The 23,002-nt window shown below is 43.2% G+C and overlaps 1 protein-coding gene across 1 annotated transcript; it reads left to right on the plus strand.

Moving 5' to 3' along the window:
- The first annotated feature begins 4,857 nt into the window (after nt 1–4,857).
- Tmbim7p lies at nt 4,858–21,877 on the plus strand. The gene is made up of 10 exons (XM_004646259.2): nt 4,858–4,921; nt 8,946–9,213; nt 10,159–10,237; nt 11,066–11,119; nt 12,070–12,160; nt 12,560–12,597; nt 12,687–12,774; nt 15,965–16,054; nt 18,656–18,703; nt 21,431–21,877. The coding sequence occupies exons 2-10, from the start codon at nt 8,946–8,948 to the stop codon at nt 21,575–21,577; spliced, it is 903 nt and encodes a 300-aa protein (XP_004646316.1). The 5' UTR covers nt 4,858–4,921; the 3' UTR covers nt 21,578–21,877.
- Nucleotides 21,878–23,002: the final 1,125 nt, after the last annotated feature.

Raw genomic sequence — 23,002 nt, forward strand, 5'->3', positions numbered from 1 at the left:
ATCCCGGGAATTATCTCCCACTGTCCTGCGATCTTGTGATTGACAGGTTCCACTCATTTCCCTGGTCAATTTTTCTGCACTTCGTCGCCTCTTATCAGTTACAGTACCACAGGCCTCCCATACCGATGTCGGAATATAACAAGCTCTATGCTGTGAGGACAACAGGGTGGGGGCAAGTAGGCCGAGAAGGTGACCTGGGGTCAGGTTCAGAGGTGAAGAAAATGGGTAGAAGAGAACTGAAGGAGGCACCACTGATAAAGTCTCCCACCTAGTGCCTCTTCCCTTAGCTAGCGCCTCGGGTGGAGCCTGAGCTGCAGAGGCCAGGTCAAGGCTGCCTGGGGTGCCAGCAAAGGGACTGACTTGCCTTGGTCTATTTGTGTTTTTATAACAGATTACTTGACACTAGGTAATTTGTAAGAAACAGACTTTCTATTTTGGCTTTTCTTTCTTTATTTATTTTGAGACAAAGTCTCACTATGTAGCTCAGGCTAGCCTTGAACTCACACTGTGGCTCAGGTAGGCCTCCAACACTGCTCTGTGATCCTCTTGCTTCAGCCTCCCAAATGTTGAGATTACAAGTGTAAACCACCGTGCCAAGCTCAGGAATTTCTTTCTTAATGTTCTAGGGGAACATTAAGAGAAATCCAAAGTAAGGAGCCAGCAAGTATCTTCATGAGTGGCTGTGTTGCTCTCACGTGACGGAAAGGGCAGAGGGCTCCAGATAGGTTCTGCAGCCCTTTTGTAGGGTGGCTAATCCTATGCCTAGGGTTTCACACTCATGACTCAGCACTTCTTAGACTCCTTCTCTTGGTACTACCACTTTGGTGACTTAAATTTCAACACAGGAGTTTGGAGAACACATTCAGAGACAATTCAGTTTACAGACAGAGGGAGAGTTTGGTGGAGCATAAAGAGACAGTGTGTTAGTTGATACATTGTGTCAACTTGGCTGAATCAGCTCCAGCAGTTCTCAGCATGGGAGCCTAGCCTTGCACATGGGCAGGGCCCAGGACTTGAGAATGGTTTCCTGCCACCCTGCCCAATTCCCTGCCACCCTGCTGCGCTTCCGCTTCCATGAATAAGTCCCAGTCTTTGGAGGAGCTTGATCTTCGCAGCAGCACCACTTTGGAGGAGCTCCGATCTTCACTGTGGAGCACTGGTCTTCTGTTTTCACAGCATAGAGGGAACCGAGAGGTTTGATTGTTGCAGCAGCTGCTGCTCCTCCTCTGCTCTTCATTGTTTTCTGCTGCATGAACTGCAGTCATTTGCCTTGCAGCCAGCAGAATATGGACTGAACCCTCCAGTAACTGTGAGCTAAATAAACTTTTCCTTCCTCCATTTTGAGTGTTGGGTATTTGTCCCAGCAACAAGTAAAAAGTAACTAAGACAGAATTTGGTACCAGGAGTGGGGTCGTTGCTGTGGCTGTAACTGACAATATAGATTACAAACTTTTGGGACTGGCTTATAAAAAAAGATAAAAAAGGCTCAGCGATGTTGCCTACAAGCGATGCCTGAAACAGCTTTGGCTGTTCTGTTTGGGAGCTTCTGGTCAAAGCTCAGACCAGATTGCTGATAGGAAACCTGACTATAAGGACCAGGATGGGGAGGTTTCTGCTGAGAAAAAGGACAGCATTTGTTGTTGGACTGAAGATGATTTGTGTTATGGATTGGCAGAAAGTTTGTCTGCATTTTGTTCCTGTCCAGAGACTTTGCCTGAGACTGAGATTAAGCACAGTGGACTAGTTAATCTTAAAAAAAAAATTCAAAGCAGCCAAATATTAGGGCAGTGGTGTGGTTGGTTTTGGGAGCTTTTAGCCAGATTTATGTTAAAAATAAAGAACAAAAAGCCCAAAAGGATGATTTTTTTAAAAAAATGTTTCCTTATTTATTTTTTTCTTTTTTTTTATGGTCAGCTCAGCCCACCCTGGGGGTGGGGCTGGCATGGCATGTGGTGCTGGGGATTGAACCGAGGTCCCTGCATGCTTGCCTAAGCAGGCGCTTTAGACCACTGAGCTATCTCGCCAGCCCAAAAGGATGATTTAAAATGTGAATTTGGCCAAAAAAGAAGTGCCAGGAAGGCTGTGGACTATAAAGACAAAGCTGAGAGGATCTCTATTGCTGAGAAGGAACAGGAGAGTAAAACAGATGTCCTGAGGACATCACAGGAGGCAGCAGGTTCTTGCCCTTTGCAGCCTCAGAATCACAAGGGTGAGGAGCTTTGCTTTGAGGAGAAAGCTACAGAGCCCCATGTTCCAGAATGGAGGTGGCAGCCACACCAGGTTCCAGAATGGAGGTGGCAGCCACACCAGATTACAGAATGGTGCCAACATAAAAAATTTGTTTCTCAAAATCAGAGTCAGAGCCCTCAGAAATCCAGGCACTCAACCCCTACAGTCAAAAGAACAAAAAAAACCCCCTGATTACTGCTCCACCTTGCAGCAGCCCTTGGCATCATCCACTTGGCTTTGGTTGTAGACGCATGCAGAATGCAAGCGTTCTGAGGTTCAGAAGGCTTCCACCCAGATTTCAGAAGAAGGCCTGGGAGGCCAGGCAGTGTGCCCCTGAGAAGGCAGTGTGTGAACCTGTGAATAAAAAGTCTATTCAGTGGAAACCTCAGAAGTTTAAACAACCCAGGAATGTGAATGGTCTAAGAAAAGCTGCAAAAAGTGAGCAAAGCAGGCCTGAAAAAAAAGCCATAGGAGCTACCAGCAGAAGTGCCATAGGGGCAGAGCCACGTAAGGCTTTTGGAGCTCACAGCTCATTACAGGGTACTCTGAATGGTCCACAGGGAACTACAGGACTTAACATTTGCCCTTCTGGACTTTGAACTTGTTTTGGTCCCAATTGTTTGTATCCAGCTGTGTATCCCTTTTGGAATGGCAATGCTTATCTTGTGCCTGTGAATGTTAGAAGTGTTTAACTTCTCAGTTGTAGAGGGGCTCACAGCTAAGAGTTTGCCTAAGATCTTGGAAGCTTGGGACTTGGACTTTTCAGTGTTGCTGAAACTGTTAGGACTTTGGCAACTCTTAGAGATGGAATATAATATCTTTTATATAAACAGATGTGCACGAGTCTTTGGAGGGCCAGGGACAACATGTCATGATTCTAATGTTATACAATGTTCAAGTTGTAAAATGTTTAAGCATTTCTGTGTACCTAAAAATTGACTTTAAAAAACATATGTGTAGTTGTCAAGTTGACAAGGGGTGGATTGTGTTAGTTGATACACTGTGTCAACTTGGTTGAATGAGCTCTGGCAGTTCTCAGGGTGGGGGCCTAGCCCTGCCACCCTGCCCCACTTCCATGGAGAAGTCTGAGTCTTCGGAGGAGCTTGATCTTCGCAGCAGCACCACTTTGGAGGAGCTCTGATCTTCACTGTGGAGCGCTGGTCTTTGCAGCGTAGAAGGAGCAGAGAGGCTTGATGGACGCCACAGCTGCTGCTCCTCCTCTGCTCTTCATTGTTTTCTGCTGCATGAACTGCAGTCATTTGCCTTGCAGCCAGCAGAATATGGACTGAACCCTCCAGTAACTGTGAGCTAAATAAACCTTTCTTTTCTTCACTTTGAGTGTTGGGTATTTGTCCCAGCAACAAGTAAAAAGTAACTAAGACAGACAGCATGGTGCCTATGGGCCTGTCTTGTCGGAGAACATCGTAGCGGTGGTGTGTACAAGCTGTGAGTGCAGACAGGAATACCTCCCATCTTAGTTATTCTTCTTGCTGAGACACAATACCTGAGACCCAAAGTCATATGAGGAAAGGTTTTTTTTATCTCACAGCTCATAGAGGTTTCAGTGCATATTTGGCTGGTTCCAAGGCAAAGTCATACATGGCAGAAGAGTAGCACAGAGGAGAAACAGTTCATGGCAAAGCAGGGCAGAAAGAAGGCAGCAAGCAGCAAGTGAAGACCCTTGTTCTGTTCCTTATATTTTATCCAGGCTACAAGTCCTTAGAGTGGGTAGCACTGACACTCAGGATGGGGCAACCTTAATCCTACCCTTCTGGGTAGGGTTACCCTTATGCCAGCCCGATCAGTACACTAATAATCACACACCCGAGGTTCTAGCATCACACACTCTAGATCCAGCCTCCTCTTAAAAGCCCTACCTGTGGTTGTATGAGGCTGGGGGACACCTAGACACAAGCCAGGTAGCTGTTGTAAGCCTACTTTGCAAACCATAACATCTGTCCCTCTAGTGAACCTTAACTGGCACATCACCTTGCGCCACGGCACAGGTCTTCTCTTTGCCCAAGTTAGCAGTTTAATGAGTGAGTGAATAGCCAGTCTCATCTCAGCAGAGAAGAGGACAGGTTTCTTCTCCCATTTCCATCCCAATCTCACATCCTCCTAGGAGGAGGGACCCTTACTGGCTGTCCCCACCTAGTGGTCTGATTCCTCTCACCAGGCAATAGGTATCAGGTCCCTGCATAGCTTTCTCTCTGACCCGCAGCCTGCAGGCAGCAATCTATCTCCCTGTCCCATAAGGAGCACCACACCATCATTATCCATTGTTATCCACTGCCTTCTTTAGCATGGGCAAGTCTTGCTTATTTGAAATCACTGTGCAGAATTGGGGCAGAGTGCCTCCTACGAAGTCCCACAAGTGTCTTATTCTTGCTAGGAAGAAAGTGGTGACATGGCTGCGGGGACACCACTTGGAAGTGGACAGAGCCTCTTGCTCTCTGAGAAAGAACTGGTTTCAAGACTTTGTAAGGCTTCTCTGTGACCCATTACCGAGTGCATTGTCAGGAAGGAGATGGCAGATTGAGCTTGACTTCTGAGCCTCAGTCCAGGGCGCAGAGCCCCTCCCCACCCGGTGTCCAACTGTCACTCCTCTAACTGTCACTGGAACTCTGCTTCTCACCTCCACTACCAGGGCTTTGGATGGCTGCTGCCTTGGCACAGCTCTGTTAAGGTGAAAGTTTTATCTTGTGGTTTAGGCACTAGGACTACGTAGTTTCATGCAGAAAAATCAGCTGCCTCTCTTGCTTATTTGTGTTTTTCAGTGCTGTGAAAAATCTCACTGCCTCTCCCTCTCCTGACTTGCAGGGCATGGAGGAGGAAACCCCGTGTGGTATCTGAGGCTCTTTTGGTGCTGCTCAGCTTTGTATGAGTGCTGCTTTCTCAGAGGAGCCAGACGTCATAAAAAAGAAGTATTTCTTTTCTCTCCAAAATGTAAATATATTATGATAATTTTACTAAATTTGCATTGTAAAAATCCACACACAGCACAATGTAACCCTCAGCTCTGCTGTATCACAATTTGAACAATTTGTAGCATATCTTTGCAGTCCCAGAAAGTGAATGTGTGTGGGTGTATGAAATATGAACCTTACCTTGGTGAATAATTTCTGTATTCAAACTTTGTAAATTCAGAGATCACAGTGAACTTTCCACAGTGATCTATATTTACACATGTATCTCTATATATGCTTTTCTCTAGGCCAAAAGTCAATTTATTCCTCTACTGACAGGTATTATCTATAAATAATGAATGATGTAATGAACTTCCTTCTCTATGCATCTTTGCTTATCTGTGTATGTTTATGAAATAAATTTCTAAAAACATAAATATTGGTTCTAAAGAGGTGCATTCTGCAGATGTTACTACATTGTCTGAACTTACACAGCTATAAAGCATCCCAGGGTTGACTTATCTCTGGGCTCAGGAGGTTCAGTGTCTGGGGTCCAAATTGTTTTGTGGTCCATAAAAATAATTTTGTTTTGTTTAAAATCCAGAGATAAAAAATTAATATAATAATATCTAGTTGGGGGAGGTGGCACATGCCTGTAATCCCAGCACTCATGAGGCTGAGGCAGGAGGATCATTGCGAGTTTGAGACTAGCCTGGGCTACAAAGTGAGCTCAAGGCCTACTTGGACTGCATAGTGAGACTGTGTCTCAAAATGACAAAAAAAAGAAAAAATAATAAAGGAAAAAAAGAATATCTAATGTACAATGAATTCAGGCTAAAATATTCATATATATAGCAGTACAATCATAAAAGATCATTTCAAAAATATTCAATTTTAATAATTTGATTATATTGAATTGTTACAATTATTGTATTACAGTGAACTTAATTTTTTCTGGAGAAGAGAGCCTATGAGGGCACATGCATGTGGGCCTGCGCAAGTCACACTGTAGTTTTGGATATTCTATTTCTTTATATTCTTCTGATTCTTAAAATTAGCTTTATAATCTTTGCTAGTATTTACTGTTTTGTTTTTTTGAGGAACCTAGGATTGAACTCAGGCCCTTGCGCTTGCCAGGGAAGCACTTATTTCACTGAGCCATCTCCCTAGCTCCCTTTGCTAGTATTTAAAAAATGACTTTTCACTATCTTTTTTACCAATAGTACTTTGGTTATCTGTGAGGCATCATCTCCCAAGATTTAAATTTTCTTTGTCAAATTCCTATGTATATTCTTATCTTTTTACTGGGTTGTCCATGTTTGCCCCTTAAACTCTTTTTTATAGTTCAGTAAACATTACAAATGTTTCTATCATTTTGCATTACGGATTTATTTGTATTTTTTGTGTTGGCCTCTAAAGTGTTGCCCTACCCGGAATCTGCCAAGCCTTGCTTTTAGGACATCATACTTTCAAGGGATTAAGTATTTCTTTTAGAGTATCTATGGTTATTATTATATATGAGAATTAAAAATTCTCATTTATGTATCAGTTTGTTTCTTGAGTCTCTTCTATTCTATTGATTCACTTACTTACTTCTATGTTGGACCATTCAAGTAAGTTCAAGTATTTACCTTTATGATATTTTGATTTCTGATAATCACTACGCTTTCTCCCACAATCTTTCTTTTTCAATTTTTTTCCTCTACTTAATTTTTTTTTTTAATTTTTTCTGGTAAACTTCAGAATTACAGTTTCAAGAACTGAAAAAGAGCCTCAGAAATCTTGTAAAATATAGAGATTACTATGGAGGAGAGGAGAAAAATTCACTAAGCTGCATCTGCTTCTCCAAGAGCCAGGTACTTTGCTCAGACCTCCCAGTTGTGCCATTCTCACTTGACCTGCAGCTGATGAGCCTTTGCCTTCTGCCTTGTGTTTTCTCATCCTCACCCTGCCTCTTTTTGGGCGGGAGGCTACAGCAAAGGGTTTGCCTCAGGCTCCATGTTCTGCACAGCAGATGAATGGGGGCATTTCTGTCGCTACTTTTGTCCTCTAGGAGAGGTTTTCTAACAATGCGTTCTGGCAACAAAGTACTGGGGCAGAGAGCTGTCCTCTCCTCGGCACTTCTCTGTCTCTTGGCTTCTACTCAGTTTTATTCTGGTCCATTCTGTACACTAGAGCTAAAGTGATCTTTGTAGTAAGATCTTCTTGGCCTCCTGCTTGAACACTTTCAGTGATTGGCCACTGGATTAATTTATCACCTTAAAAATTTATTATCTTACAACTCTACAGGTCGGAAGTCCAGAATTAGTTTCCCTGGGCTAAAATCAAGGTGTTTGCAGGGCTGTGTTCATTTCTGAAGGCTCTAGGGAGAAACTGATTTCTTGCCTTTCTACCCCCCTAGAAGCCACTTCTATCCTTTGGTCCACGGCCCGTCATCCATCTTCAAAGACAACTCCTTTATCCCTCTGACCTCCTTCTCTGGCTCAGTCTCTTCTGTCTCCCTCTTGTAAGTATGAGCATAAGAACCCTGTGGTTCAGTTGGACCCCAGATCATCCCCATCTCAAAGTCCTTAGTGGCATCTTCAATTTTTCTTTGAACATGCAAGATAAGGGCTGGGGAGATAGCTCAGGGGCATAAGCGCCTGCCTGGACATGCAAGATAATGTTCGCAGGTTCCAAGGACTAAGACACAACGTCCTTGAGGGACCATTGTTCTGTCTCTACACCCAGGGCTTTCAGGATGCAGTCCAGACTCCTTAAGGATGCTGGCCTCATGTGGTGAGCGCCTGGTGCCCTCTCTTTGACCTCACCCCCTTGAAGTCCCTACTCCTGTGCATGAACTCCTTTCAGTTTCTGAAACCTGTCCTGTCCGCAGCCTCCAGATCTGGTCCTGGCTGACTCCCCTATCTTGGAATACCTTCTGCCCCCTCTGCATCTGACCAACTCCTAACTCAACTTCCAGCTTTGGTTTAAATCTTGTCTTTTCTGGGAGCTCTTGGGAACTTCCTTTCTAGACTTTGGGAAGGGCTCTCTCATATCCTCCCATGATCCTGATCTGCTTACATTGCTTCTCAGATTACTACTCATCTGGTTGTCTTGCTCCGGAAGTGTAAACTCTTGGAGGGCAGAGACAGTGGTGGAATTTCCCCACTAGGGGCGTCTTAAATCCTTGCTGAATAAATTTATTAAAATATTCTATAATAGAATACAAATTATGTGACTCTTTGGCCTCATCTTTTATTTTTAAGGTTTTAAAAAATGTATTTAGTACAAGGTCTACAGGGTCTCAGTACATAGATCAGACTGGTAGTGATTCTCCTGTTTTCAGCCCCCCAAGCTCTGGGATTACAGGTGTGTGTCACCGCCCTGTCTCATTCACTGTCTCAGCGCACCCCGGGGGCGGGGCGGCATGGTATGCAGGGGATCGAACCCTGGCCGCTGTGTTCTGCCTAAGCAGGTGCTTCAGTCCGTTGAGCTATCTGGCTGGCCAGCCTCATCTTAAAAATATTCACTACTGGGGCCAGGGAGATGGCTCAGTAGAATAAGCGCTTCCCTGGCAAGCTCAAGGACCTGAGTTCAATCCCTGGTTCCGCAAAAATAAAATAAAATAAAATTTAAAAAAGTATAAATAAATAAATAAATATATATATATATATATTTCTCATTTTAGAGTTATTAATCACTAATTTGGTAAACACTAAACCAAGGCAGTTAAAATTGAGAAACTATTGCCTGAATGTTGTAATTGTGCTACAGTTGTATAGTTATGATCACAGGGACATAAAAAGCAGTGTTTTCCCCTCCAGGGAGATGGACTTGGAGGTCATTGTGCCAAAAGACCTCAGTTCTGGAGATCATCAGCCCCTGGTTCAGAAAGCAGTTGATAAAGCTGCAGTCGCATCCGGTCAGCCCACCACATCTTCAGCTGCGGGGAAGTCGAAGGAAACTAGAGGAAATCCAAACCCAAAGGCAGACAAGAGGTCAAATGTCTATGTGATACAAATTTCAGACGACACAACTCCAAACGAGAGCAACGACGGTACAACCGGTCCATTCTCAGACAGATCCGTCCGCCAAGGTGAGAAGAAACTACCTGAGAATAGTTCCACGTACTGTAATATTAACATTCTGGGAGGTGGAAGCTGGAGGATCATAAGTTCAAACCCAGCTTGGACAACTTAATGACCTAGTGACATGCTGGTTTAAACTTTAAAAAGGAGAGGGGAAAGTAAGCAAAAAAGGGAGCCTAGTCCGTGCGCACTGTTTCACACACTCGGAACTCTTCGGTTTAGCTTTTCAGGTTAGCTATTTTCAGCGTCGGGCATTAAAAGGAAGGAAGTTGCTGGGGGCAGGAAGACTGAAGTCAGATGAGGCTGCAAATCGGTGCAAACATCTGTGCGCGTGGGTAGCCCGCGTCCTGCGATGGCCCTGCCACATCAGAGGCTCTCAGACCTTCTTTGGCTCTTGGGAGTGCACACCATAAGGAATTAAATAAATCAATTTGGCTTTAAAATTTTGGGGCTTCCATAGATAAAATCTAAGGTTTTCAGAAGGACATCTTTAACAGTTGAATTGATTTTTTTTTTTTTGGTGGCTCAGGCTGCCTGAAGGGCAGGGCTAGCTGGGATCCAATCTCTGTATCCTGCACCTGACTGCCTTTGCATAAGCAGGCACTTAAACAACTGAGCTAAGGGCAGGCCCCGAATTGAATATTCTTTTGTTCGCTTGCTTGTTCTTGAGACAGGGCCCCCCCGTGGCCCACACTAGTCTCAAATGATTCTCCGGCCTTGGCCGCTCCACAGTTGCTCACCACTCTGAGTGGCTTTGGTGGGATAGTCTTCAGTTGTGCAGAGCTTCGTGTTTGCTGTTACTTCCTTTGCTAACTGTGACTAGCACACTCTTTCCAATCCTAAAAAAAGGGGAGGGAGGGAATATCTTTCATCAAATATCAAGAGTCGGTGATTACATTTGTAGTTTTACTTTTGACAATTGTGCCATTGAAATGGTGTTTCTGTTTCTTCAGCTTTCATTGCAAAAGTGTTTCTCATCCTGTCAACTCAGTTGTTTCTCACTGCCGTAATTATTGGCGCATTTGTTTTCTGGTAAGTCTTTATTCCTGAGGTAGAATTAAATGTTAAGTTAGTTACATTAGTTCTCATGAATCAGCTTGTTTTAATATTCATTATTTTAAAATTATCTTTTTTCCCGCTTAGTCATTTTAGAAGATAATATTTCTACAAGTTTATTTTCTGAATCAACTCCAACCCCTAGGTAGGGGGTAAATTTCTAGAATTTTCTTTAACTTCTTAAGCCAGTCACTTTTTTTTTTTACTTCTAATTTTGAGGGCTATTTTCTTTGAGCTATTTTCACAGATAAAACTGGATAAAAGCAAGGGTATGGAGACATTGGAGGCTGAAACTCAGAATTTATTCAAGGGATTGTGATCCATTGCTGGTTAAATGTACCCTATGAAAAATCTGTATTTCTGAAGCAAATATATGAGTTGATTTCTTTTTCTTTTGTACAAATATCAATCATGATTTTTTTTAAAATGAAGGACTTCACTAGGTGTTTGCATGTATTTAAGTTTGAATTGAAACTTATGAAAATATCTCTTTGTGTTTGTCTTTTTCTTCTGGGAGCTGGGGATTTAAAGCCAGGACCTCAAGATGCTGGACAACAGTTCTACCACTAAGCTACATCCCCAGCCTGGCCCATTTGTCTTTCAAGCAAAAGAATGTTTTACTGTTTCATCTCCTCTTGTCATTATTATTTTTTTATTTTAATTGTTTTATTATTGGTCATTATTAATCATTTAGTTTTCCCCATTCTCCTTATGATGTTTTCTTTGTTCTACTCAAATATTACATTAGCTAAGAAAATATCCTATATTGTTGTTTAAAACTACATTAATTTTTTTTTCAACCAGGAAAGATTTAAGAGTGTGGGTAGTTGCACATCCCTGGTTCATCCATGCCCTCTTGTAAGTATCACTGACTTTAATAAAACATGGCTTTTCTAATAGCTAGCCACTCATGATTTTATTACCATTTAAATATATAAATTTTTTTTCGGTGTTTTTGAGACCTAAACTCTGTGAAGTTAAGGCTGGTCTTGAGCCCACTTTGTAGCCCAGGCTGGTCTTGAACTTGCAACCATCCTCCTGCCTCAGTCTCCTGGGTGCTGGGATTACAGGCATGTTCCACCACACCTGGCTAAGTATAATATCCTTAAAATAACAAAATTAAAGAGATGGAAAGTGAAGAAATTAATGCTTTCCCAGAGTTAGAGATGAGCATGAAGGGATGCTATCACGAAGGGGAAGGATTGAAGAGGTCTTCATTGACATTCATTCACCCGTGTGATGGGTGGGCTAGTTCTCAATTCTAATTGTGGTTGTGGTTATATGAATCTAAGAAAGATTTTTTTTTGGGGGGGGGGCTGGCTTGTGCTATCTTAATGGAGGGTCTGGTAAGGCATGTGAAACTGGGGATCGAACTGCGGTCCTCCATGCCTGACTGGGTTTGCCCAAGCAGGTGCTTAAACAACTAAGCTAACTGGCAAGCACTCGGTTATATGAATCTGAACATAGATTTCTATCACACTTTTAAGAACTATCTGTACACATTATACCAGTATCAAAGTGTGGGTTTTGACATTGTACTATAAATATATAAATTGCAACTGATGAGTGTTAGCAGTGTGGAGAGCAATGGAGACTTTCAGATATTCTACAATGATAAATATCTGTGTGTCTGTGTATATATGTATATATATGCATATGTGCATATTATGCATATATATGTGTATATCACATATACACACATAGATAGCATATATGATGATGTATGTGTGTGTGTATATATATATATATGCATATAATGTTATGTAACAACTGGAAGCAAGTAACAGATACTTTTATATATCCTGCAGTCCAGCATTTTTTGCTATACTTATTATACTTGCTTGCTGTGGGGATATCCGCCGACAGGTGCCAGCAAATTACATTCTCCTGGGATTGTTTGTAAGTAAACCTTGTTAGCATTAATAGAAACAGCATATCCTGTCCTGAGAAAAATATTAAGACACTGTGTGAGTGGCCCCATTTGATTCATGATGATGTAATCCACAAAGAAACCCTTCCCACTTTCACATTCAATTCCCCAAAGATGTTACATTTCCTGTTGTGTTCCAATAAAGTTTTCCTAATAAAATAATTTGTCAGCCCTAGGGAGATTGTTATGGACATGATCTGTTGTTCCCAGACCCCCAGAGGCTGTGTGCACTGGGGCTGGATGCAGCCTCAGGTGCTCCCTAGACCTGCCCCAAAGTCACACACCTTACATGGCCTCCTTTGGATTCAGGGTCTCAGCCTCAGGCCTTGAGAAGCAGGCGTCTGACCTATTGTGAATTTTGTTTTTAGACAATTTTTGAAGGTCTGCTGCTGGGAGCTGTGTCAGCGTAAGTCTTTGACATACATTTTGTTTTTGGTGTGTATGTGTACTTTTCTTTGAATGTATATGAACAATAATTGCAATCTCTGGTTTTAGTTTCTATAGCGCCGAGGAAGTGTTGTGGGCAACGGCAGCTACCTCTCTGGTCACAGTAGCGCTCACTATATTTGCTCTACAAACAAAAGTATGTATTACTGAAGCAGATTTCTGTCAGAGAGGGTGTGTCACCTATGTTCCTCCTGACCCATTCACACCTGCCCGTGCTCTGCTGCCCTGCAGGCCTCTGTACTGCACCCCTTTGCATTTGGCTTTTTGTGGGCTTGGCTCTGTGTCTGTCTGATGTCCCGTGGAGAGGGGAAGGTGGGAGGGAGGCGAAAGAGGCCCGTTCCCATGGTTTCCTCCACACAGGCTCCTCTGGCTAGCTGTGCTCCTTAGAAAAATTCACTGCCTGTCTCAACTAGGCTCCCTAGATCTGGTCCAAAGCTGACTCAGCCTTCAGGGCTCCCTGCCCTCCTCCCTTTGGGTCTACAGGTGGAGAAACCCTTCTGCTGCCAGCCTGGACTCACTCGCGCAGCCCCCAGGAGATGCTTATAGGTGGTACACGCACAGACACACACTGCCCAAGCCACCCTTTGCAAATGTGCCATCTGTCCTTTGCTGAGCCCCTGCCTAACGCACGGGTTTCCAGTTTACCCAGCGGCAAGATGCTGTGATTCCCAGAGTTCCTTAGAGCTGGGGCATCAGCGTCTCTCCAGCCCTCCAGTGAGCACTGAGATGTGGCTAGAACATCTCAGCAGCCCTTTCTCTTTGTTCTTGCCACTTTCTTTTGGTAAATGATGGCCTGGTCAACAGAAGAGTATAGGTCCCCAGTGGTTTGGTCCATGTCTCAGGGAAGGTCTGACATAAATGTGGAATTGTATCCTTTCCTGATTGAAAAGGGAAGAACTGACAGAGAAGCAGAAGGGTTGGTTAAGTGGTCAGATGTTACCAATTTTATCAGAAGTTGGGGATCCAACTTTAGTTCATCGCTGGATGGCTATTTTGTCTCAAAGCTAGTCCTTTGTGAAACCCACCTATTTGTAGAGATTTGCCTCTCTGCAGCGGGTGAGGAAGGCCACAGCTGAATGCAGAAATTCATTCCACCATTTAAAATCCTCTGAAATGCCAGAATACCTTGTGAAAAACTTATTTGCAGGGATGGCTTTAAAAGGTGCAGAACTCTTCAACTGAGCATTTTTTTTCTGATTAAGTTGTGCAATGGAGAGAATGCAAAGTTCACTCACCACAGCTGACAGGCTGCTGCGGACGGGAAGCCACACACCTGCACACTTGCCAGGGGAGAAACGGTGTGAATTTCGCTTTAATTTAACCTGATCCCATCCTTGGAAATGGCTGCTTTGGGCTGGGTAATACGGTCACGTGACTGCGCTTGCCGGCAGCTGCTTGTGCCACTGAGCTATATTCCCGGCCCTCAGCTGGTCAGTTACTGAATCACTTTGTAGTAACAGTTATAAATGTGGGTGAGGAATAGGGGCTCAAAAATAAAATGAATTTAAAATTAAGACGATGAAATTAATTTTAATAACATACTTTAACAATGCATTTTTTTTTTTTTTTTACCATTTTCTTTCTTTTTTAAAATGTATTTACTATGGGGTCTACAGGGTCTCACTACACAGATCAGATGCATAGTGATCTTCCTGTTTTCAGCCTCCCAAGTGCTGGGACTACAGGCATGTGCCACCATGCCCAGCAAGGTGTTTTATACTTACAGTAAATCTCAATCTAGAATCTGGTCACATTTTAAGTGCTGGAAGCCCAGCTCTTAACAGTCTGGTACATCAGAATCCCTAGAGAGCTTGGACCCCATCCAGAGTTGCCACAGGCCTGCTCACTGCCTTTCCCAGGGGTGCTGATAGGTGCTGCAAGTCGGAGACCTACTGCATGGATGACTCTCCTTGAGTGTTAAGGGGAGAAAAAGGGGTAATACAAGAGAATGTCTTGGCTGTCTTGTATACAACAGCCTGTATTTTGCTATATAATCAAAATTTTTTAAGTCCAAAAGATAAATTATCCCTTTTCTTTTTTTTTTTGCAGAACCAGGGATTGAACTCAGGCCCTTAAGCTTGCCAGGCAAGCAGTTATTCTACTGAGCCATCTCCCCAGCCCCAAATTATCCCTTTTCTTAAAAAAAAAAAAAAAAAGGAGTTTTTTTTTTTTTTTTTTTTTTAATTTTTTTTTTTTTTTTTTTTTTTCTTAAAAAAAAAAAAAAAAAAGAGCTCTTAGCTTCTCCAAGCTGAGGGACGGATTGATTGATACCAGCCCCTCATGCTTCCTGGGCAGGCGCTGTGCTGCTGAGCTATATCCCCGCCCCTCCCAAGCTGACTGAGGTCACACATCTATATAAGCAAAACCAAACATCACATGAATACATTTTGACATTGCAAAAGAATCATTAACAGTATTTTTGAAAGCTTAGTATGTGTTTTATTAAAATGTATACATATTTATGTATATAAAGGTACTCACCTAACACTTTGTTATGTTTCTTTTCAGTAATGTTTTCTATGTATATGTTCTTAAAATTATGAATCATTATGTTCATACAAATTTTCATCTTAATGTATCTTTAAAAAATTATATTTATTTATGTATTTATTTAGTGCAGGGTCTCACTATGCAACTCAGACTCATAGTGATCCTCCTATTTCAACTTCTCCAGCACTGGGATTGCAGGCAGGCACCACCATGGCCAATTCCAGAGCAAACATGGCATTTGGTACTGGGGATCGAACTCAGGACCTTGTGCTTGCCAGGCAGGCTTTTAGACTACTGAGCTATCTCCCTAACCATTAATGTATCTTTTTTTTTTTAATTTTATTTGTGTGTGTGTGTGTGTGTGTGTGGCCAGCTCAGCCCACCAGGGGGCGGGGCCGGCTGGCATGTGGTGCTGGGGGATTGAACCGCGGTCCCTGTGCTTTGCTAAGCGTGTTCTAGGTAGGTGCTTTAGACCACTGAGCCATCTCACCAGCCCCATTAATGTATCTTTGTATTGGACGATATTTCATATGACTACAAAACATAAAATAGTATAATAATTCCTCATGTACCAAAAATTACCATTTCAAAAATTATCAACTCATGTCCCCCATTTTTTTCTTCTTCTTGCAGCAAATTCCCAGCAATACAACGCGTTTTATGTAGCATTTTTCAGTGGTTGGGGTAATGAATTTCTGCAGTTCTCTGACTTGGCTGGGGGAAATTGCTAGCAGTGGGCCAATCTCTGTTTCTGGGGCATAACCCTCATTTCTAGACATCCTGAAAGTCCTGCTGGATGTTAACGGAGTTGCCGCATGCTGTTTGTGTTTCCTCAGTGGGATTTCACCTGGTTGAATGGAGTGCTGTTTGTTTTCCTCTGTGTGCTCCTCATCTACGGAATTTTGGTGCTCTTCATACAAGCTTATGTAAGTGGGCTTTCATGTGCGACCTTCTGAGAATTTCTAAAGGTGTGGGGAAAGTGCTGGCTGTGTTAATCTGGGTCCTCTGAGAAGCAGATGTGGAATTGAGACTAAGCATGCCAGCTATTTAAAAGGAAAGGGGCAGCGAGCTGATGCAGGTTTACCAGAGCTGTCAGACCAGGATGGCATTCCTGACCTCAAGTGAAGGAAGGTCAGGCAGAGAGCATGCAGGACATGATGTGGCTCCAGGGAGGTCACTTGCTTCCCAGGAAGGGCCCTGCTGCTCCAGGCCAATGACAAACAAGTGCTGAAGACCAGTGGCAGTGAGTTGCTCAACCCAGCAACTGGGGCTCGGGGTCATTAACTCCCTTCCTGGGAGCTGAAGACCCATGCGGTCCATCCTACAGGTGTCAGTGGAAGATGCCACCCACAGGGCAATCCATTGCATGAATACTGATCTCTGACTCTAGACTACACTCTCCTTTCCCAACGGGTCTTTGAGGGTGGGCCTGGCTCCTCATGTGTGTGGGAGCTACTTGTTGCAAGGAATAGACCTTTTCCAATAGCAGCCTAAAGGTTCCTTGTCCAATCCCAGTTTTTTGGCTTTGTTTTTGAGACAGGGTCTTGCTAGGTAATGTAGGCCAGTCTTGAACTCACTATGTAGCCTGGGCTGGCCTCAAGCTTGTGCTGATCCTTCTGCCTTAACTTTCTGAGTGCTGGGTAATGGACATGTGCCAATAATTCCAGTTGTTTTTTTTTTTTTTTTTTTTTAATTCTCAAATATATCCACTGAGTTCTTATTCAGTATCAGACACAGGCCTATGTGCTTTTCACACTGGTAGCACGAAGAACTCTCGCAGCATTCTTGAAAAGTACATATCTCATCTATTTTATAGAAATTGAAAGAGGTTTGGAGAAATTAAATCATTCAAAGAGTTCCCCCAGGATTAGGGGTTGGTGGGGCATGGAGACACCAGCACCCAAGATTTTTGGCCATGCTGCACTGTCCATGGGGTGACTCTGACTGGGGCAGGAGTGGGGACAGGAGTTTTGACCTGTCCCTGTGGTTCTTGTCTGTGAATGGTCCCTGTGTGGAGACTTTGTTGGAGGCCTCCACTGTGACCCAAGGTCTGTTGGGTCCAAATGCTAAGCCAGAGAATTTCTTTGGCAACAAGTGGACTTGTTACAATATCTTCTAACGTTTAACTGAGGGTTCTGCCCAGGTTGGCTTGGCTTTACAAATGACCACATATTTACAAGGACGGAGATGGCATCTGTATTTTGGGGACAAGTGCAAAAGTATCACAAATATATCTTGAAAGGCCACAGCTCTCTATTACTGGTAGAAGCAGAGATAGGTAATAATGCTACAAAAAATTATTAGGTGAATTCCAGAGGTCTTTATAGTATCGCTTATATGTGGCTAAGAAACTATCTCACATTAGCATCATGTAGAACTCTCACAACATTCCTGAAAAGTACATATTTCATCTATTTTATAGATAATGAAAGAGGCTCAGAGAAATTAAGTAATTTCTGTAAATTTACTTGATCCTTAGTCTAAATTTCCTTTTAGAAATATCTACAATCTATAATATTATGCACTTGTTTAAGTGGGAGGAGACTTTGGTGGCCTTTTGTCCAAAGTTATGGTGTGGTTGACTTGAGCGATTTTGAATCAATCTCAGGTTCCAGCTGTCAGGTGTTTCCTAACTGAGCTCAGCCTGGATCTACTGTCTAGCCCATGGCCCCAGCCCCTAGTTACGGATTCATAATCTTTCCTCCTCATCAAGAACCTTTTTCTGGATAGCAGAGTGCTCTGCCCAAGCTTGTCAGGAGCAGCTGCTTCTCCCTGAAGAATTTGTGCCATATTCTTCCTTACCCTCTCCACATGAGCCAAAACCATGGGCATTGGGCTTCTCTGGTCAACTTTCCTTGGGCAGTAAGAGCTCTGGCACTAGTCATTGACAACAGCTTCTGGTCCTTGGGTCTCTTAATCCTGAAAACTTATTTCTCACTTCCTGGCCCACCTTTTTTTTTTTTTTTTTTTTTTTTTTTTTTTTTGGCTGTACCAGGGATTGAACTTAAGACCTTGCACTTGCTAGGCAAGTGCTTATGCCATTGAGCTATTTCCCTGGCCCCCATGGCCCACCTTTTGAAACTGTGATGGAGCTTAAGTTTCTGATCAGTCAGATTTCACTATTTTCTGATTGGATGTCCACCTCCCATTGTACCCTCCAGCGAGGGTATGCAAGTCTGTATACTCCCAGCAATGCCTATTCCTTGCCTGAGGGAGGCAGATTCTCCAGAAGGGCTCTACAGTTGGGGCAAAAAGACGCAGCCATCTGATACATTCTCCTGGCCCTACCTTGAGAGACATTAAGCATTTCCTTCACTTCATGAATATTTATGAATACAATTTGGTGTGAAGATACTAGCTTTCCTTTGGTTGCCTATTGGACCTGAGTGTTTCAGGAAAGATTTATTTCACCTGAGATTTGACTTTCTTAATATTGGGTACCTCTCTGTCCCCAGTGAGCTGTGTAAGTTCTTACGTTACTCTGGATTGGATTTCCTTCTTAAGCTACCACTGTTTTCTCTCTGCAGTGGCTGCACCTGTTGTATGCTGGCATCGGAACCCTGCTGTTCTCCATGGTAAGTGCATTTCTCCCTCTCTGTCCCCTGCAGTCAGCAATTCACAAGAAACCCTCCAGCAACGAACTGCCTCCTAAAGCCATCACCCCCAAGAAAGCTGCATGATCTTCCCAGCCTGTGGAACCTTGCTTTTCTTGAAAGAGTCAATATTTAAGAGAACACAAGATAGTCACAGACCACAGAGCTTACTACAGCAGGCTGTAGTAAGTTTCACTTTTCCATCTGGACTGATGTCTCATTTTTGTTCTTCCACAACAGGAACTTCTAGGGAAATGACAGAGGTCACCACTGATGCTCCTAGGAATCTCTCTGTCATCTTTCCTTCTCATATCTTGCTCCCGTATCTTCATAATTATTTTAAGAAATATTTTATTTAAAGTAATACTGTGTATCTGAAAATCCAGCAGACATGGAGGAGTATAAGATGACCACAAAAATCTCCCTCCTGTGGCCCTCCTCAGCAGGAACCACTGGTGGCAGTGTTGGGACTCCTTGTAGGGTTTCCTTATGCACGTGCACCCGATCCTCCAGCACTAGTGGATTCTCACTAATGCAATGTTCCATCTTGGCCTTTTTTCTTAAGAAGTTGCGGTCTCCATTTATTAGCAGACCTAGGGCTAAGGCGCTCTATTTGAGGGCTGTAGTATTCCATTTTATACATTCATCAGGCTACCTCTCTTAGGGTTCATTTATTTATTTATTCATTTCTCAGTGTTTGGGGCTGAACCCAGGATCTTGTGTGCCAAGCATTGAGCTACACTCCTGCCTCCTGTGGTTTTTAAAGAAAAAAAATGAGTTTGAAGATTTCCCAACATGCATAACATAGAGTGGTCTAGAAGTCCCATACCTGGTCAGCAAGCATTGAAAGCTATCTATGTTTTGCTCCCTTTCATTCCTTTGTGTTGTTGGAATTGTGTTAGGTCTTTTAAAAAGGTGACAGATTTATATGATCTGAAGAGAATTCACAGTATGTGTGCTTATGTCTTTTAGATGTTGGAAAAAATTATACCAAGAGATTAACATTTCACTGTTCTCGCTTCACCTATTTTAAGAGGGCCTGGTTTGTGCCCCTCGCGCCCCACTCCTGTGCACTCAGCCTTCATGCGTTGACACTGCAGCCGTGTCGCCTCTGGCCTGCTTTCTGCGCAGTCTGTCTCCGTGCTGTATGTTGGTGTTCTGCTCCCCGTTTGCAGCCAGAGCAAAACCTCTTCTGCAGGCCCAGGCAGATCGCCCGACATCAAGCACCGGGAGGAGGAAACAGGGCGTGCAGTGCATTTTCACTGCCAGAGTTGTGCGGGGGTGAGGCCGAGGGTGGCACATTCCTAGGGCTCCTGGGGGTCCTGGCTAGCCTCCTGTGGGTTGGCTGACTTGGCTACCGGACACATCTGCTCCTATGCATGTGAACCACTCCTGAGAAGCCACGCTCCCAGCTGCCCAGGCCACGTCTAGGAAATGACTGGGAAGAGAAAAGCTCTTCTTCACAGAAGTTAGGACTCTAGGGTGTTAGGAGGAGGATGTTAGAGCAAAGGACCGCTCAGTACCCCTGGGAGCCTTTTGGGGGATCAAATAGAGATTTTCAAGGACCCCCAAATCACAGTGGTTGTTCACTGAAGCTGCTGATCTTCCAAAGGGGCTGGAATGAGACCTAGGGAGAAAGGCGGGGAAGGAACTTAGCAGTTCAGACGAGGTCTCCCTCCACACACACACACCCCGCCCCAGCGGCTCCAGGCTCATCTGACATCTTTCTCTACTGTTGCCCCTTCCTTTTCCGAGGCTCTATTTAATCTCGTCTGCCCCCCTGGGGTTATTCCCACATTACACGAGAGGCCATTTGGCATGACCTCAGGATATGTTCAGTCACTTTTATCCTGTTCCTTGCCTCCCATCTCCCTCATCCCTATAAGCCCTCATAGGGACAAGGACTCAGGAATACCTGAATCCCTTGGGATGTTTCTAAAGTGGATTTCAGAAAATGTGTAAACCCCAAGCATTCTCTGCAGTGCCAGGGCTGGTTTGTGCGCCGGGCTCCGCCTCACAACTCTGGAGTCATAGCTAAGCTGCAGGTCCCAGCAACTGTGCTGGTTGTGTCTCTCCTCCTCATCCTCAGGCTGCCCAGGTCTGCTATTTTGCAACAAGTGCAAGGATGAGAGAGGAGTGTCTTTTTTTAATCTTGTTGTTTTAGGGCTGTGCAGTTTCACCTGCTTCAGCTGAGCTAAAGCTGTTTCTTTTGGGGTTACTGAACCACATAGGAGGCCCTTTTCATTCTATATTGAACTTACAGGACCCATAACAAAGCTGTCCCAAATGACCACGTTTGCTATCAAAGAATTCAGAATTATTAATCCATGTGAATCTAAGTGGCCAGAACCATATTTATTTTGACCATTGTTTAACAAGAACATGGACCAAAATTACAAACAGGCATTTACTTTATTTTATTTAATTTATTTTTACAAACAGGAATTTTATAATTTGTCCATTTGGTGCACTCCATTGACTAAAGATACAAAAGATGCTTTGAATTTGGAAAGGAAAAGGACGCTCAGGCTTTGTCCCACAGGCTTTAGGAGGACGAGAAATTTGCTTTGAAAGAGTACAAACCTGAGGACTTCATGAAGTTGAAGTTATAAGCACATTTAGCCAGAAGCTACTTTCCATATTTTTCTTGACTCTAAAACAATTTTCCAGATCATTCGGGACACTTACTTGATTTTCTTTTTCTTCAAGTACCTGGTGATGGACGTGCAGCTCTTGGTCGGGGTGCGCCACTATGAGCTGGACCCGGAGGAGTATGTTTTTGCTGCCCTGGAGATCTACTTGGACATCATCAACCTTTTCCTTTTTATCCTGCAACTGATTCAACTGGGACGGTAGTTGTATGGCCGGTGTTGGCTTAGCTCGGAAACAAGAAAGGGCCCTTGGGAACTGTTATCTGGCTCAGACGGGGACTTCAGAAGCCCTTTGTTTTAGGAAAAAATTAAGAACCCTTTTTCTTTCTTTACAAAAGAGACTAAGCATTCAGTAGATGATAGCTATTATTGTTATGCTTTGATTCCATTGTCATACATCAAAACTTGCTGAGACTATTTCTAATTTTTATAAAATCAAAAGATGACTACCGTAATTACATATTTACAAATATTTGCATGATGTCCATTGCTTCATTGACATTTTCCAGAGAGTTCTAAACACCTCTCTTCATGAATAAAACTGGATACAGAAATTTAAATTTACTTGTTTTTCTTCTTTCCTCTTGGCTTAGACATTCTGTGGGAATATTCTGGCATCTGATTTTTCAAAGAATAACATAAAACAATGAATTTTACCTTCCTCATGTGTTTCAGAGTCATACTGGAGAGAGTGTTATTACTACTACCAGGGAGAGCTGAGGGAGGATTAGCCACGTTAATCTACACAGAAAGCTCAGGGCAGAGACTGCTGCTCCTGTCCCATCAGAATTGTTCTTGTGGGCTTGGTTTCAGGACCATGTCCTCTGATTGTCTGGGACAACTGATGTCATACTTTTTTTTTTTTTTGGCAGAACCAGGGATTAAACTCACGCCCTTGAGCTTGCCAGGCAAGCGCTTATTCTACTGAACCATCTCCCCGGCCCCATGTCCTACATTTTAAATTTACATAAAATATAACCACCATAAAACCATTTTACGTGTACTGTTCAGGAATGTTAAATGTATTATGCAATCAATCTCTAGAACTTTCATCTTGCAAAAGTGCTGCTCTCTATATAAAACAAGAAGTCCCATAAAATTTGGAATTGAATTACATTTTTATAAAATCTTGTACCGCCAGTTTGATGATTTCTTGAGGAATATATATATATATATATATGAATTTCATGGATTCCTGGGATAAGATACTTGATAACAAAATTTTACTCAGAGGGGAGATAGCTCAGTGGAGTAAGCACCTGCTTGGCAAGCACAATGACCTGGGGTCAATCCCTGGAACTGCATGCTGCGCCAGTGCTGTGCTATGCCAGCCACTGAAACTGGGCATGGTCGCACACGCCTGTAATCCCAGCACTGTGGAGGCTGAGACAGGAGGATCACTATGAGTCTGAGCTGCACAGTGAGACCCTGTATCGAATAAATAAATAACTAAATAAATAAAAACAGAATTTTGCTCTGATGCAAAAGCTCACATGTTCAGTTCTATCCAAATGAACCCATGTCTACCTGCCTACCTTCTCTCTTTTCTTCTTCTTCTTCTTCTTCTTCTTCTTCTTCTTCTTCTTCTTCTTCTTCTTCTTCTTCTTCTTCTTCTTCTTCTTCTTCTTCT

This window comes from Octodon degus, unplaced genomic scaffold, assembly GCF_000260255.1.
Source record: "Octodon degus isolate 3935 unplaced genomic scaffold, OctDeg1.0 scaffold00262, whole genome shotgun sequence".
Taxonomy (NCBI): Eukaryota; Metazoa; Chordata; class Mammalia; order Rodentia; family Octodontidae; genus Octodon; species Octodon degus.

What these genes read in the sequence shown, in the direction of transcription:
- Tmbim7p (XM_004646259.2), top strand. Translation starts at nt 8,946, where the DNA reads ATGGACTTGGAGGTCATTGTGCCAAAAGACCTCAGTTCTGGAGATCAT. An exon ending in ATTGGCGCATTTGTTTTCTG is followed by an intron (nt 10,238 to 11,065) that starts GTAAGTCTTTAT and finishes TTTTTCAACCAG; the next exon opens with GAAAGATTTAAGAGTGTGGG. An exon ending in GAACCCTGCTGTTCTCCATG is followed by an intron (nt 18,704 to 21,430) that starts GTAAGTGCATTT and finishes TTTTTCTTCAAG; the next exon opens with TACCTGGTGATGGACGTGCA.